This window comes from Linepithema humile, chromosome 4 (assembly GCF_040581485.1).
Source record: "Linepithema humile isolate Giens D197 chromosome 4, Lhum_UNIL_v1.0, whole genome shotgun sequence".
Lineage (NCBI taxonomy): Eukaryota > Metazoa > Arthropoda > Insecta > Hymenoptera > Formicidae > Linepithema > Linepithema humile.
The window spans coordinates 18079636-18096738 of record NC_090131.1 but is presented as its reverse complement, the minus strand read 5'-3'; the positions used below and the strand labels follow the sequence as shown (position 1 = coordinate 18096738).

The 17103-nt window shown below is 38.7% G+C and overlaps 1 protein-coding gene across 5 annotated transcripts in view; it reads left to right on the top strand.

The window, feature by feature from the left end:
- Nucleotides 1–17103, top strand: part of LOC105670882 (uncharacterized) — a 206103-nt gene that overhangs the window by 148431 nt on the left and 40569 nt on the right. For all 5 annotated transcript variants that reach the window (XM_012364625.2, XM_012364626.2, XM_067353803.1 and 2 more), the window contains exon 7: nucleotides 3664–3829. In XM_012364625.2, coding sequence (XP_012220048.1) covers nucleotides 3664–3829 — 166 coding nt within the window. The remainder of the gene's footprint in view (nucleotides 1–3663; nucleotides 3830–17103) is intronic.

Genomic DNA, 17103 nt, shown 5'->3' with positions numbered 1-17103 from the left:
GCACGTTACTTTACGTACATACTACTAAAATTTCAGTGCATCTCGTCTTGTTTATGTATTAAGAGGACTTAAAGCGCTGAGAAGTTTTAAAGAAAATTAATACTATTAATTAATAAGTAGAAAGATGGAAATTTTGAAATAAACAAACATTTGTTTAAAATATATTCTGTCAAATTTACAATTATGTTTCACATTTTAATAAATGTTTATCTCATAAATTTTTAATCGGAATTGCAATGTGTGTTTTTGTATATATTATTTCAATAATGTATAATATACACTCTATAACAGCTATACAACAGCCAAACCTAATTTTTCAATCTGTAAATATCTATCTACGAAATAAAACGTGTTGACAAACACGTATCGAAATACGAGACGAGTATTACTGTGGAAAGTTTCACGCACCATTTCATTTCACTGTATTTTCCCACGATTTTCTAGCTTACCATTTATTTAAAAGCTCAAACTGCAGTCAATGATTGCCTACGAATTTCGTTAAAAACCGCTTACTCGTAATTATTAAATTTTAATTAATTATATCAATGTTTGTCAAACTGCGGATGCATTAATTATTTTATACAACTAAAATTTTTGGCAGAATATTACGAAATTAGAAATAAAAGCAGGAAATAATTTTAATTTCAGTTTTATACACAAAACTCACTAGAAAAAAGCTGACGCTTATTCAAAAACTGACGGTCGTCGAAAAGTTAATTGCGCCTATCACAAGTTCGCCGTTGCTTATTTTTCTTTTCCTGCCTTCATCGTACAAATGCCTATGCAATTTTTGCAGCTTTCCTCGCTTGAAGCGCGCGGTGCGCGACATTTTAGAGCCTCGCTTCGTGCACCGCGCGTTTCTCGCGGCCAGTGAATAGAGCGAAAATAAAGAAGAACCTTCCGTAGAAAAATTTTGCCGAATCGCGAAAACTACGCGGAAGAAACGAGCATTCCTTTTTTTCCCCTCTCTCTTTCTCTCTCTCGCAGCATTTCCGCCTCGGGTTCGTTATGGCGTACCGCGAAAGAAAGTCTTCCGCGCGTCTTCTGCGGGCATTTACATAGAGCCCTCACTTTCTTTCCTCCTTTCTATCGCTGCATTAAAGCATTTCACCTTTACTCTCTTAAACGCACAAGCGGACATTGAGTTTCTCAACTGGTGCATCCACCGGTGCGATAATTACGCCTGCTTACAGAAAATCGACTGACGGCATTTTCATCAACACTCAATCGTGCAAAAATAAATAAATTTTTCCATAAAGAGATATAATTATAAGTATATTTCCATATATTTCTTTCTCTCAGTTATCTCTATAATTTTTTCCTAAAATGACAAAAAATTTCCTGAAAAGTTGATTTTCCTGAAATTTTTATTAAATTACGGAAAACATTTGTTAATATTGATAGATGTATTCATTGTTGTAGAAAAAAAAAAAAATTAATTTTTCTAAAATTTTTATTAAATTACGGAAAACATTTGTTAATATTGATAGATGTATTCATTGTTGTAGAAAGAAAAAAACAAAGTCGGCTCGATAATATACAATACGAGTGTACTGTACAGTTATATTTATATAGTGCAGCAGTGTCGTAAAACTTTTTCTTTGATGTCATTAACACGGCCAACGGTGTATCCGTTTGAGCCGCCTTCGCGCTAACGAGGCAACTTTTTGAACAAACTAACGCACAGATAATAAAACTCGATACCCTTTCAATTACACGTACAATTAACGAACTCGAAGTTTTTTAGAAGCCAAACAATCGACGCCCATTAACTGCACGTTCCAATTATCATCCGGCCGATCGCGCCGTGTCTAAGAAATTAGTACCAGCCTCGCTGCGCTTGTTATTAAATAATTAGCAACTCGCCGTTGCGCTTTTTCGATCGACGATTGGTTTAATTGATTGGGAGAATTTCAATTATTACTGCAAAAAGGACTGCTGCTTAAACGAGAAGCGCCCAAGGACGCGGAGAATGAAGGACTCAAAGAATTTCGCGCTTTAAGGTGGAAAATGGAAAGGGCGGGGTCGTTTATGGTAAAAATACGCTTATACGCTGGAAGGAGAATTTCCACAGCGAGATGCAAAAGGCATTATATAAATTGAGAGAATCGTGTACTTGAAGATGGACGCGTCTCATATCTAATGGGTCTGCTCATTATGACAATTGCATACGCCGGAATTATACAGCTAAGCGAAGAGCGAGGGGAAGGACGGTCGGACAATCAGGCTGACAAATCTTTTTTTTTCTTTTTTTTTAAGATAACGAGTCTACCTTAATGTGGATAGTTCCGTAAAACAAACGCGAACAAAATCACTGCGAGCAAACTCAACGTCAAAACTCTTTGTGTGGACGTTGTTTGACGATAAAAATTCTGTTCGCCACTGAATCAACCTCATGCGTCGCTACGTTATTAAAATGATATTAATGTCTTTTTCGTATTTGTGTGCAGCTGGCAGTAATAAATACGAGTCCATTATGCGTTTATGGAAATCACGTGTTTGCATACGTTATGAAAGTGGAATAATTGGACACGCAACGGATTGTCAATCACTGTTTGAATATTACAACAATCGGCACGGATGCATTGATTTGCCTATTTCGAAAATAGCTTTGAACCTCAATATTTTCGCATAATGTGTATATTAACTAATAACGTTCCGATTTCCAATAAATCATACAAATCGTTAATACGAAATAAATTAACGCTTCCAAAAATTATTTGCTTTGTTGGTTGTAAATTAATTTATGCTACTCGATCTCTCAAAAAATTTCTAACAGTAAATGCATTATAAAACTGCATTTACAATGCATGTTTTAACGCTTGTAAGAATTCACGTTCTAAACGATCGGTCAATTTTTTTACGAATATCTTGGCACAATTTACATTTACATAAATATTAATGTAATTTATATCATCGCGTGATAATCACCGAAATGGAAATGCAAACTGCATGCTGCGAACTCGTGGCCCGTGACTAAATTAGTAATGCAGGTCGTATAACGAATAATCTATAGCGCATAGTTGGCAATATTTCGGACCTCGGATCTCGAAAATATTAATTGAGAATCATGCGAGATGGATGCGAGATATCTCGTTAGCTCGTTCTAATTGGCCAGCACGTGTTGCTGTTGACACGTCCGTCCGTTTTCCACTTTTCGAATTTTTCATGAAGCCGCCAGACATATTAATTATTTTCGGTCTTCCGCAAATTGTTTACGCTCGGCAAAACCCGCCTGTCGAACAGTCAGAAATTGAAGCAGACTGTCGCCGTTTAACTGACAGCGTTCAGCGCACCAGTAATCGTCGATTACCTGCATTAATAAGCTTACAGGAAACATTTTATTTACGGTACAGCGCATAAATTAATATACATCTTAATTAATATTTAAATTGTTATCAAAATACCGCGAATTTAGTATTAAAAAACTGACATTGCCCTTAAAATATATTTATTTAGTGACGTTACTGATAATTGAAGGAAAATGTAATAAAATTCTTTTCATATTTTTTTCTAAATTATTAACAAGAAATAATAACATAAAATATAATTAATGATGTAACTTTTTTGAAATTATTATTCATATAAATGTAGAAATTAGAAGAGAAGCGAATAGAAATTCTACATCGCTAACGTATATCTCTCGTGCTTTCTTGTCTGTAGAATGCGATTCGGTGTACGAAGACACGGATTGTCACAACGGATGCGTTCTAGCCAGCCCCGGATATCCTGGACTGTATCCGCCGAACATCCGTTGCCGGTACCTGATCACTTCTGGCCCACGGATCTCCATCGCCATTAACTTCACAGCAGTGCTTCTTCCTTACAAGTAAGTGCTCGACCGTCCAACAATGACAGTTCTCCAAACTTCCAGACTGTGTAGAGAAACGACCGTGTAGACCAGATCATCAATAAGTTTCCTTATTTCCAGCAAATATCCAAGAATATCCGTTCGAAAGTTTGCAAGACATCTACTCTCATTTCCATTTTCTTTATTTCTAACTTTATCTAAAGACTACGTCATATATATATATATTAAACATGATATAAAAAGCTTTCGCAGTACACGTATAACGCTTAATTTCGTGCACAATTAAATGAAGTTATACGAGATCCGCTAAATAAGCACTTTGGGGAAATGGTGATTTTCTTTTATGCAATATACGCGCAATATTGCGTCCATTTCTTTTACGTATTCATGATGCGTGTCCGTTTCTTTCGGCGTAGCTGTATACCGCGAAAAAACTACACGAATTCCACGATTCGGGACTGTTTTACGACAAATTAAAATCCCCGGCAAGCCGAACGAGGAGCGTCGCGTCATTTTTTAGCGGCTCAGTTTTTTGCCACCACCGAGATATTTCGAAATAGTAGCTCGATGTTAATGCGTGAAAAAAAATTAACAAGAATTAAACACAATTTTCAGAATTCTCGAAAATTATTTCGATTTAAATGTCATCCATTGACAGTATTATAATGGAAAATGTCTGTTTTATTTTTTCCGTCGAAATTATATGTGAAAGAATTCGTAATAGAAAATTTGATATATTAATCCAATTAATATTTAATTTATAGCGTATGTTATTCAAAATTTGCTTTAAAATTACACAATTAAATTCTGGTAACAAAACGATTAAATTATTAAGCTTTGCAACGGATATAAAATTATATAAACATTTTTTGATATTATTGATTGCATACAAATAATTGATATTGAAAGAATTCAAAATTTCCTTTCTTCTGTACTTTGATACTTTATGACAGATGCTACCTTTGTGTTGATTTCAAAGTCTCGCCGAGTGTTTCTCCTTTCGTTTGCCATCACAGTCGGCTCGAATTACATTAGCGCGTTTCCGACCAAAAATGAAAGAGTAGCCAGAGAAAGAAAAGGGAAAAAGAGAAATTTCCAACTCCTTTGCAATCTTTAGCCCGGTATTTTTAATAAAACTACCCGCTTAAACGCAGCTCAGCTTGCATAACGAGCACGAAACTCCCTTTACGCCGTGTTAACCTCGCATGCATATAAATCATTTTACGCTTTACCGAAGAATCCGCAGTCGTTTTCGAGTAAACCAAGCGCCTCCGTTGCGCTCGCAGTAACCGCATGTAATAATCTTCACACAATGTTTTAAGAAACTCCGCACTTCCGGGCACTAAATGAGACTGAATAAAAAATAATAATCAAATTACTATCAAGTAACGCTCATCTGGTAAATACTTTTTAATCAAATTTGCAATTAAAATATAATAATTATGTATAAACAAAATAGCAAAAGTACTCATCGATATTTTATACGCTTTAATCGGTCGCCTCTCTCTGAAGCTTACTTTAAACGTTATCAAGAACCTGCGATGACGACTAACGTATGCATTTTAATGGCGCAACGACGAGCAGAGGAAACCAGACGCGGTGCTCAAATCCGTAGCACACCCTCGCGTGCACGCACATGCACGAAAGTGCTCGATGCGGAATCCGGTTTACAGAAATGTCGCAAGTCAATATACGCTCGCTTTGCACTTTGCCGAGGGTAAGAGCCCATTTGTGCGTATTCGTACGAAGCCGCGTGTACGGAAAGGGCGCGAGCGCCTTGGTATTTCGATGCTTGATAATGCGTCCCGCGTCTCGTTTCACCAGCTGCGTCAACAACATCTCTCCCCGTGTTCCCTCTATCACGCGTTTATCCCCTCGCCTGAATCATTCCGCGAACAATAAGAATACGCTCATACACCTCGCGTTTCGCTATTGTGCGTTTTGAATCACTTACCCCACGCTGCCAGGCGCGACCCCGTTAAATGCCCCGCGTTGCGATTCCTCTGGATTTTCACACCACCGCGTACATCTCGCAATCAAAGATAGCAGATTTATATCCTGATAATTTTTATATTTCATAAAGATGACTGCAAAATAATATATTTATCATGAAAATTTTATAACCGAAATCAAATCCATCAAGTATGTAGTTCGATGGTTTATTCGCGATTAAACACAGTTGACTTACAATGCTAATAAAACATGTAATTTTTTGAGAACAAAATTGAACTTAACCAGGGAAATTTTTGCGAGACAATGAAAAACGATGCAAGCGGAGAGGAAAGTAGCCGCGTTACGCCGACGATGGGGAAGAGCTGCAGCACTACAGCTGCACTCGCTTTTTCGCAGCGGCAGTTGTTCTCCAAAGCCTGGGCTGGCTGGCTGGCTGGCTTTTACGCCGGTGGCCGATGGAAAGCCATTTCACACGGAGTCTCGCAGTCGCAAGTATACCGAACATTTCCGTTCTTTAAAGACGGTCGTATTTTTAAACCTCCTCCATCGGCGTCTCCGGTCGCTTTATTTGCGAATACTATGGCGAACAGTAATATTGAAATTGATAGCCGGATGACCGCGTAAAGGAACCTAGATTTCTTCCTTTCTTGAACGTCAATTGCATTCTCAGCGTCCGAATGCTTTTACCGATTGAATATTCCAAGAAGGAACCGGGAAAATGTGTTACTTCTGCGACGAGGAGCGCGCTATGCTCCTCGCATTTATTTATTACGTTTTAAATCGCCTAAAGAATCTGTGCAAAAATATTGGTGGATAAACGAAAAAGAATGATAGTGCTTTAAAATAGCGCTGCAGGAAGTTTGTTTCGTTCCCTTCAAAACATTTTAATAGCAATCCGCGTGTTCGTGTAATCACGCAGCGGAAAACTTTGTTGAGTTCCTATGGAAAATATATCGCTTTTTGTGGCGACTGCATTTGCTTTTGCGGCAATAATAAAGCGTATTTTCCAACAGGCTGCGGTATACGTATCTCGGAAAACAAACCCGCGCGCAGGTTTGCCAGCCGCGGACTGCCAATCACGTTTGGAGTTTGGTGCACCGTTTCATCCCTATCGAATGGCACGGTTCGAGATTTATCGTATGCTCTTACGAGCCAAACGTAGAATTGACAATTGTAAAAAGGTCATCGATTGCATCGCGTTTGAGTTATATTTTTTCTCGCCGAGCCACTGGCGTTCGACTGGCTCGGTACTCGCAGTGCGTTCGAGAGCGGCGACCGTATTTCTGCGTCGGCCGATCTACAACTCTCAAATCGAGGGCAACTCGCAATATTGTGCCGATTCGTAACTCGTTCATCGATGTTCAAGTACAGCCGAAATATTTATTTCTGAAAATATTTTGATGGTTTTGCTCGGGAAAAAAAGTGTATTACAAAAATTTTTAGTTATAATTTGTACAATTTTCTACGTTAAACTTATTTTTCACCATTTTTACTATATTATATTGAATGTTTAAAAATATTATTTAATTTTGGAATTTAAATGTTGATTTAAACCGAGAAAAAAAATATGGCAGAGGAAGATTATTTATCGGGCAAATTATTTTAGCGAATAATAAAACTGACTATTGTATCGTAGTTTGAGATATTCTGCAAATGTTTGCCTGTTATGTTACTGCGTGAAAAATATATCGGCTGATAAAAAAAAGTCGCATTACGCAACTTACATGATAGCATTATGGCTGTCGTATATTCTTTGTACCGTGAGTTTTGCACGGCATGGGAGTTTAATTACGCCGGTCCGCGCTTCCCCGCAGGCATTTTCCCTGGATTTTACATACATACAAAATTACACGGGCGAAAGAGGCTTATCTGGGAGCGGCCAATAGAGACACGGCGAAGGATTCGCCGACGTATTCACGACCGGGGTACACACTACTTTCTATTATCGCTCACGCTGAGTTTCATTCATGAATTTTTTTTTTTTGTAACTCTTGCATTACGCGTAATTTCTCTGGCGAAAAATTTTGCGGGAAAAAACATCGCGATATCGACTAATTACAAACCGCCTGTTTTTTGCTCGTATTTATACGCGTAATACGAGTGCATAACGAATTCTAATTTGTCACATGCGGACGAATTAATTTCACAGAGGAATCTATTAGAGAAAACCGTGGACGTTGAATCGAATACCTTTCATTCATGCACCGCGTGTTTTTGCGCGACGTTTTTCTACGTGTGTCGATGCGCGCGGCGTTCTCAGCGATATATATTTAAAAACGTAAATACGTATTAATATAGATTTACTTATCAAGGCGGATGGCCTCTACGATCATTTTCTATGGATAACGCAACAACGCTGCGCAGCTGCTCGTTAAATGTTGCCGTTGTATTGTTACACACTAATTATTCATATCGCATGCATTATCTTCCGACGTTACGGGTTTACTATTGCGTGACTTATGACTACGGATCCGCTAACGCCTAAATAAGTCGCTGCACATGCCGTAGAAGGTAAACCGCCATGTAGGTAACGACCAACCAACTTGCAGGAACATCCACGGATCAGGCTCAAAGGATTTGCGGTTGCCGAATGCACGTGGTACCTCACTCTCGCTCTTCGCATCCATTATTCAATCTCATTATAATTAATCGTATGAAATTATTATTTCGCACGGCTGCAATTCCAATGATTTCACCCTCTTCACAGCTTATAAACCGCAGCTTATAAATGAAGGGTGCATATTTCATTCTACGAATTCGTCCTCGTTACCCGCCTCCTAAATTATTTTAGCAATCCGAAATTAAAAGATAATCGTCACGAATTTGTCTTGTTAAAAAATAATTGTATTATTTAGGCGACTTTTTAACTTAAAATGCAAGACGGAATTTATTCCGTCGCAGAAGCACAAATCATGCTAAACGGTCGTAAGAATCACGGTCTGTTCGCGTCGAGAAAACCTTAATTTTCTCTAAAATGCTCCTCATTTATATTCTTCGACTGATATTTCGAATCGGCACACATGTTACACGCCAGATGTTCATTCGAATCCTTTTTCCGCGATAGAAGAGCGTTTACCGGTATTCAGGTAACGACCAAGCAACTTGCAGGAACATCTCGTAGAGGATCAGCATTAAAGGATTCGCGACGCTCGGAATGTACGAGGGGTCTCGTTCTCGCTCGTACGGATTCATTATTCAGACTTAACTTTCGCACTCGCGCGCTAAGGGACTGGCAGTCGCCGTGTGACACGCCGAATTCATACGGCGGGGAAAGGAACTCGGGCGGATCGGGAAAGGAAAGGGGTTGAAGGCAACGATAGTACCACCCTCATCCATGCAAACGTCGAAATTATTCCAACTACATCGCGAGAGTCCTGAGGCAGCGATTTTTTCCCTCTCCCTCGCTCTCGCCCTTTTTCTCCGCTTCTCCCATTTTTCTCTCTTTTTTTCTCTCACTCTTTCTCCTTTTTTTTTGTCTCTACCCTTCATTCTTCTATTTTTTTTGTTCCACGGTTCGCAAATAGCCGGCTTTCGCCGACACCGAGACGGCAGTTTCCCTTGTCAGCGCTCCCGAATGTGAATTTTCGAAATTTTTTTCACCGACGCATCTATGTAATCACACGAGAAGGACATCTCTTACTCAGCGTTCGCTGTAAAGGATTTTTTCCGACTGCGTTAGGAAATTCCATGACACTCCGTCTATTTTGCATACGTACATATACGTTACATTAAGATATTATCTCCTCAATGTTATCGTGTTAGTTATCTTGATGTGATTATCAAGAATCTTTATAATGTTGTGAGAGCACATAGGAACCTTCGCGATAAAGTGATGTATAAACAAAAACATTTTAAATGCATTCAACAGGTTATCCATTTTCACAGTTAAACATTCTTTTTCATATAATACTGCATTTTCATTAATTTTATTTATTTGGTAATTTTCTATTAATTACAACCGCTTGAATCGTTCATAATTTTGTATAATAATAATTTTGTGAAATTGTTAATTTTCATTGTAAAATAATTTTATTCGATCTCGGATGTGTAATAAAACCCAATTATATTTCATCTTCGTGCGAATTAACATCGCGCAGTAGTGGTTGAACGGCAACGTGACGCGTGGCAACGCGTCGCAACGCGATGGTCGAATCGAATCTTTAACGTGAACGATGGTGCCGGCGCAAAATAACGGTACGCCTCGTGTGTCGCGTCCTTAGCGATTCTCGTCGGCTGGAATTTAATAAGAGCCGCATAAAGTTAGGGCGGATTCCCGTTTATTCGAGACGGCTTGCCGCGTTACCCGCGCGCAGAATGCGGCGTATATGTGTGTGCGTAAAATGGAGGGAGCGGAGGATGGGGAAGGGGCTGAAAGCTTTTGTACTTTCCCATCCTCAGTCACCTACCTACCTACCAACCTACCTACCTACCTATCTACCTATCCAGCTATCTACCTACCCACCTACCGTGATGCAACCCTACACTCCTACACTCCTCCGCAAGCACTGCTCTCAACGCATACTATTGGCTGTTACTATGTGTTACCCCCGTTCGCGAGCTCTTCTTGTCGGCGAACCATCATCGGTTTGCGTACTTTTCTTTGAGGCATTAGTTGCGGCGGAAATAACATTTTGCGCGTTGACCTGCTCAAATACTACTTAACTTTAATCGGCCGCTTACGCGGAGCTTATGAAAAATAGCGCGCTTTTTCGCGACCGTTTATTTTTCACGAAGTTTAAAGTCCATGTTTTTAAACAAAAATTTTCCTGCGCGCAATTTTTTTCGAATTCTCTGCGTTTAATATTTTGGTAACTACAGCTTGAATTACGAAATCCTATTTAATTAAAGCCGGCTTAAAACTACGTGAAATAAAAATGCCATGCGTTATTCAAAAAAATGCGGCAAAAAAGCAAGACAAATAACGACATCGGTAGAAAGAGTTAATGACGTAACTGCGATCGGGAGGGAAAACACGGCCGCCATCCCCGCGCACTTTTAAAATTACAAGCTCGCAAGATCACGGCACAAGCGCCGTTGGCAAGTTCCAATTAACGTAATGCAACATCCGTTAAAAATGCGACAGCGGAAAGTTCGCGTATTAACTGCGACTCCCGCCTTCCGCCGCCCGCACGCAATCCGGTCCGCGTGACATTCGCGGACATTAATTAAATTACACGGTAGACGCGCTTCAGTAATTAATAAAGTGTCACGAAAATCGAACTACACGCTGATACCACCACCGGGCCGGCTCGTTGCGCGGGATTTGCGCAGAGTAACGAAATCAAGTTACATCGGGGCGCATTAAAGGTATTACCGATATTGAAAATCGCTTTAATGCCGACGCTGGCCGTTTACACAGCGTGCATGTAAACATTGTTACTGAATTTGCAGACAATTGACATAAACGTAATATTGTTCATTTGGACAATTGGTTTATTTAATCTGCTATTTCGATGGGATTGAAGATGCGCATCGTGAAAAGTGAGGTTTGCATATAGCGAAATCACATATTCTCGCAGCGCTTGATGAAAGTCAATTTAAAGGAAATGCCGTTCCGCTTGATTCTACAATTGCAATACTTTTCTTTTATTGTTTTTTATCTTTAACGAACATCGTCGAACGTAACGAATCGCCGCATCGTAAGCCGAGCAATAGAATTATCAGGAAAGTAGCCAATTTCAGTGCAGCCGCGTCAACGTAGGGATTCCGTCGGACTCTTGCACCCTGGCGCTCCATATTAACCCGTCGAGCACGCAATATCGTGATTACGCTACACCTACAGGCACATTTACCGTCGCCATTCATGCATGCGCAACGTGCGCGTGATATTGCGAGAGCACGCCTGTAACGGAAGTAACGCGCGTTCTCCGCCTAGATCTATGTTCTCGCGAGCAGCGCGTAATTAGGTGCGTTTACGCATTGTTGAACTCAGGACGAGGATCGCAGAGGCAAAGAGTTGATGAATTACTTTACTGCCGCTCGTCGCGCAACTCTTTGCTTCGATCGACTGTTTTTGTTACCGTTTTTACGCATCCTCACTTCTCGATTAGCGATCGACTCTGTTCGCGCGCGGTCGATCATCTCTCGCTTCGAGATCGACCTTTTGTCCGTCAATAATAATGTATACAAAAACAATATAGCTGTCGGCATATCGGGGATGGCTCAATTATTGGGATTTTGATTCCTGCAGTAATAATGTGATAACAAAGCGATAGCGATTTGCTCTCTCTTTCTCTCTCTCTCTCTTCCTCTCTCTCAATCGTCGTTAAGAATGGAGTCAGCGATGTGAAGATTAACGCTGACGCGGAAAAACGCGATTTCTGCCACGACAAGGTAATCCCTCATGCAGTCGTGATTCTCCTGCTTTTTTTTTCTTTTTTACGATCGCGATAGGGAACAACACGGTAACGAAATTCCGCCCGGTCCGTAGACGAGATTATTACAGTGTGACGACGCGATATTACTTGCGCCCCTTAGCGTCGTACAGCATGGAACTCTTCTATCACACGCGGCGCATTGTGTCACATGTCACGCCGCGGGCGCACTCACGCTCGTTAATATCTGTGGCTGTGCTTGCATGCGCGAGCCTCGTGCAGAAAATTCGTGTCACCCGGGCCATACACATAGGAAGCTTAGCATGTCCTAAAGGCATATTCTAGAGGCATACGTGACTGAATAATCTCATTTATATCGCTGCCTTACTGTGATAGAACATACCTGATACCAAACATAATAAACCTTTCGTACAAAGCATTAAAAACTTTGTGTTAATCTATCTCCAAATAAATTACGTTTTTAATTTTGTATTATTTGTCTCAAAATATCTCGGTAAATTATGTCTCTTATTAATTCGCTTTTATTTCTTTTGGAAAATTATTAAAAATAATTTTTTATTCTTAATATTTTAATTATATTTATGCTTTATTTTTTAAATAATATTTTGCTAATGCTAAGAAAAGAGGGAAGAATATTTGTTAATAGAACTTTTATACCGATTTTGATATTTATGGGAAAGTACCATTGCAATATGCTTCAACATCGATAATCGATAAGATGCGAGGTAATTACCTAAGTCCATATGCGCCTGCGTTTTTTGCCTCTTCAATAAAGCTCGCTAGTATAATAGGTATGCATCCAATGGTTGTTGCGCCCAAGGTTCTGCATACTCCAAACCCATATTCGACGGCTACGTAATTGGCATATGTGCACCGACGGTTAGCTCACGCTTGGCTAATTTCATCCTAGGAATTTCATTTTTGCTTTTTTCCCCTTTTTTATCTCTTTCTCCTGTGTGTCCAGTATCTTGCTATCCTCGAATTCGAGCTTCTCCTTTCGCGTTACTGCGCCGGCTTTCAACGGACTTTAATTCGCAAAATGAATTTTTGATGGTGCTCACTCGCCAGCCGCGGCGCATCAAAACCTTATAAATCGTATAATGCAACACATTCGCCATTGTTTCGAATTTCGAAACTGTCACAATTGAATTTTTTGATGTGATAAAGTATAGTGCTGTCGAGCAGAGAAAAAGCACAGCTTCCATTTCTATAAATGAGAACTATATTTTGTCATATAGACCACATATATATATATATATATATATATATATATATATATATATATATATATTTAAATGTTGCTACAATTTTGGTAAAAATTTTTGACATATAGGCGGCCGCCTCGAAAGCTGGATCTTTTTATTGCGCGTACCAGTCGGCTTCTTCCCTTTGCCGTCTCTTCTTTTCCTTTAAAAGGTTCGATGAATTCTGTGAAAAAGAGTCTTGTGTGATTTTGGACATTTTATACCATTCTAGGGCCAATTAGATACTGCTCTCTCAGAATCCGATTTGTCACTATCTCGACGGGAGGGATTATATTATACCGTCTCGGTTCGACAACAATTTTCATGAGGCAAACTTACTAATTAACAGATATATCCTTACTCAAACGTTTGTGATAAACCGCGGTTTCCAATGAATATTATATTTTCCGTTCACAGACATTTTTTTCATCCTATTTTTATATAATTTTATGTGCTCATATCTAGAAACGTGCAGTTTCAATCAAAAGTTTTCTATAACATACAAACTTGCTTATAAATTTTAGAAACGAAATTAATTCGATGGAACCATTTATTATATGATTGTTACAATTAATCCGCCATGAGCAATCCGGACGAATTTCCTGTAGCTGAATTATAAATAATTTCTACGTAATAAATCGTTGGTTATTAATTATATCAAGTCATTCACTTTATATTGCACGCTTTGAATAAACGCAGCTATTATTTAAGCTCTACAACGTAATAACTCCACGAGATTTGTATAATGTTATCCGTAATATTCGAAAATTATTACAAAATGTCTCATTATTATTACAAAAATACCTTTAGTAATTAAAATATGATTATATTTTTAATTAAAATATTATTACATTTTAATTAACGTTGCTGAAAAGTACATGATTTTAAATAATTAAAATCAAATATATAATATAAATATTTGCAATAATAAAACAAAAAATTATTATAAAAAGCATAAAAATTTGAAATTTTTTCCAAGTTACGAGCATTATATTTCTCTTTATTTCTAACTATTATACAATGTTTATTTTATTTAAGTCAATCAGTTTAACCGCCTTTATAATGTTACTTCAGTGGACGTATTCAAGCATCGAATTACGTCGCAAACAGTGTCGACGTGTGCGTGTCGTCATATTGCATGTGCCCCCATGTTGTTTATGCGACGCTTAACACTCGCAAGCTGTGGTCGCAGCGACCGCACAGTGTTGCGCCGGAAGTGGCTGCACCGAGACATGGTAACGCATGGAATGTCCACGAAGTCGGTGGCTCCCGTACACCAGACAAGCACGCTATTCCGTTGTTGCATCCTGTCCGCATAGATATAAAATTCTTATGACGTTGTTACGACACGCGGACCAGCGACTCGTAAATTCATGATGTAATTTGCGGCGAATTACGAGGCGTGATTTTTCGTGTCAATAAATTAAAAACAATCCAATTACATTCATTTCCAATTATTTCTCGTAAATTTGCGCGCGAAAATTACAGCCGACATTACAGCCGAAAATATAACTACACTCGCAGAATTTTCAACCGTTCGTATTGTTCTGCGTTATGCGATATTTAAACGTCGGCTCATGGCGAAAGAACGATGTTTAATTACCGGTTATTGTTAATTTCGGATATGACCCGTCGACCCGTTCTTCAGCATTTTCGCGGATTATTTAATAGCGGGCGTACGTTTTAATTGCCGGCACTATTTCACTTTGATGCATTAACGGAGGTATATTTGTTACGACCGCACGACCGTGTCGTATTGCACCGCAAGTAGATAGAGCCGTGGTTACATATTATCCCGCTGCAACCGGAGCGAATGCAATATCGCCACGCGTGTTGTTTGTAGGTGCCTCGCATATCCTGTCGTACGTGCTTGCGAAGTGTAACTCTAAAATTCCTGTGGTATATAACTGAAACGTTTATACCGCGTATGATCGTGCGTCGGGTAACCGCATTTTCATAACGACAAATGTTGTGACTACTGTTTTAATCAGTTGTTAACGCTTTCGCTGTCGTTTTTCATCTATTTATAAAAATTTTTCTGTTAACAAAAATTTCGCAATACTTTACTGCTTCTGGCTACACGCCATAGAACTGTTTGCGAATTTTAGTTTGAAAATTATTTGTATATTTTTAAAAGAAATTGAGCTTTTACACTGCTCGTATTTATATGGAAAGTAATCAAAAATATTGATTTTTATGATTGATATGTCTGTCTGGAGCAAAAAGATTGACATACATTTCAGTAATAATTATGTTTAATAAAATTAATTTTTTTATCTTTTTTTTAACAACGTGTAATATGATTACGACATTATAAATTATTTCTCTTGCATACACTGTTGCAAGTAAGTACATAATTCAGTTTGTGAGAAAGACATCAAGTTGTGCAGCATTTCACGTGCGCGCGCGAGCATGTTCATCAGATATACGTATATGCCATTACGCTGGAAATAGAAAGCGGTTGCCACATCATTCACCAACAGCCGGCTCATCGTAATATTGCCTTGGATAGTTAGCAGGTACCTTACTGGTCCGTATATCGTATATATATATATATATATATATATATATATAAACCTGCGTAAGCTTTGTAACTTCGAAGTTTCCAAGTAAATAATAATACACGTGCTCTCCGTGATAATTCTGCAACGAAGCTTTTGATCACTGAAATTTAATACTACATTTTTTATTAATGTGAATTAATATACATAAACAATTAATATATTTACATTAGCTAAAAGATAAGATTATAAGATAATAAATAATATAATAATAAAATAAGGTAATAAGATTATAAAATAAGCATCAAATCTCTCATCAAATCTGAAAATGTGAATATCTTATTGATACGCGTTAATATTTTAGCTTCATAAATCGAATCTACCTCGTAACATAATATAAATAAAGGTATATTTTTTTTTATTTCTCTGAAAAATAATCCACAGCTTTTAAATAAAAAATAAAATAATATCATGTCGAAAATTATTAAATATGAAATAACTCTGTGCATGCTGGAAATAATTAGCGCATATTTCTTCGGAGAGACGTTTAATTGGAAAGTAAACGCAATTACTGTAGACTATATCGCCATGCTTTACATCGCAGCCCCGGAGTCTCTCGCCTCTTGTCGAGAACTCGAAATAAAATTACGTTCGACGCGATGGCCTCGTCGGTCAATTGGAAAAAATCTCCCGAGTATTGACAATAATCTCGACTTCCCGCTGCAACACCGTGAACTCGTTCTATTGCCCGACATTACCATAAGAACGAAAATTTCTGCGCGACGGCGAACTCTGTCTATCGTTAGATCCAATTATTTCCAGAACCATCTCGCGGAAAGAAAATATCTGTAGAGAAGCCGCTGCGCCTGATAATCGAGGTACTTTGCATTTCTCTCGGAAGGAGAGATCGACTGAATGAACGAGAGGCAGATCGCGAGAGAGCGACAAAGAGAAAAATCACGGAGAGAGAGAAGGGGAGATCGAACGGAGGGATGAAATGTTTCCACGGGTGAAGCTGCTGCGAGAAGTCGTTGGCAAAGAGAAAACCGAAAGACTGGAGCAGTAGTTCGGTTATTTAAATCGTCACGACGCTTGATTGATCAAAGCAATGTAAATGCTCCTTCCATCTTTTTCGCCAGCTGCAGACTACGCTACCCATGACGACAATTTTGCTAATTCGAATCTCGGCTGCTGGGCCTACGGGTGATCTTAAGAAAGGTAAAAGGAGGGTTGAGAGGAGATTTGTGTACTGAGGATAC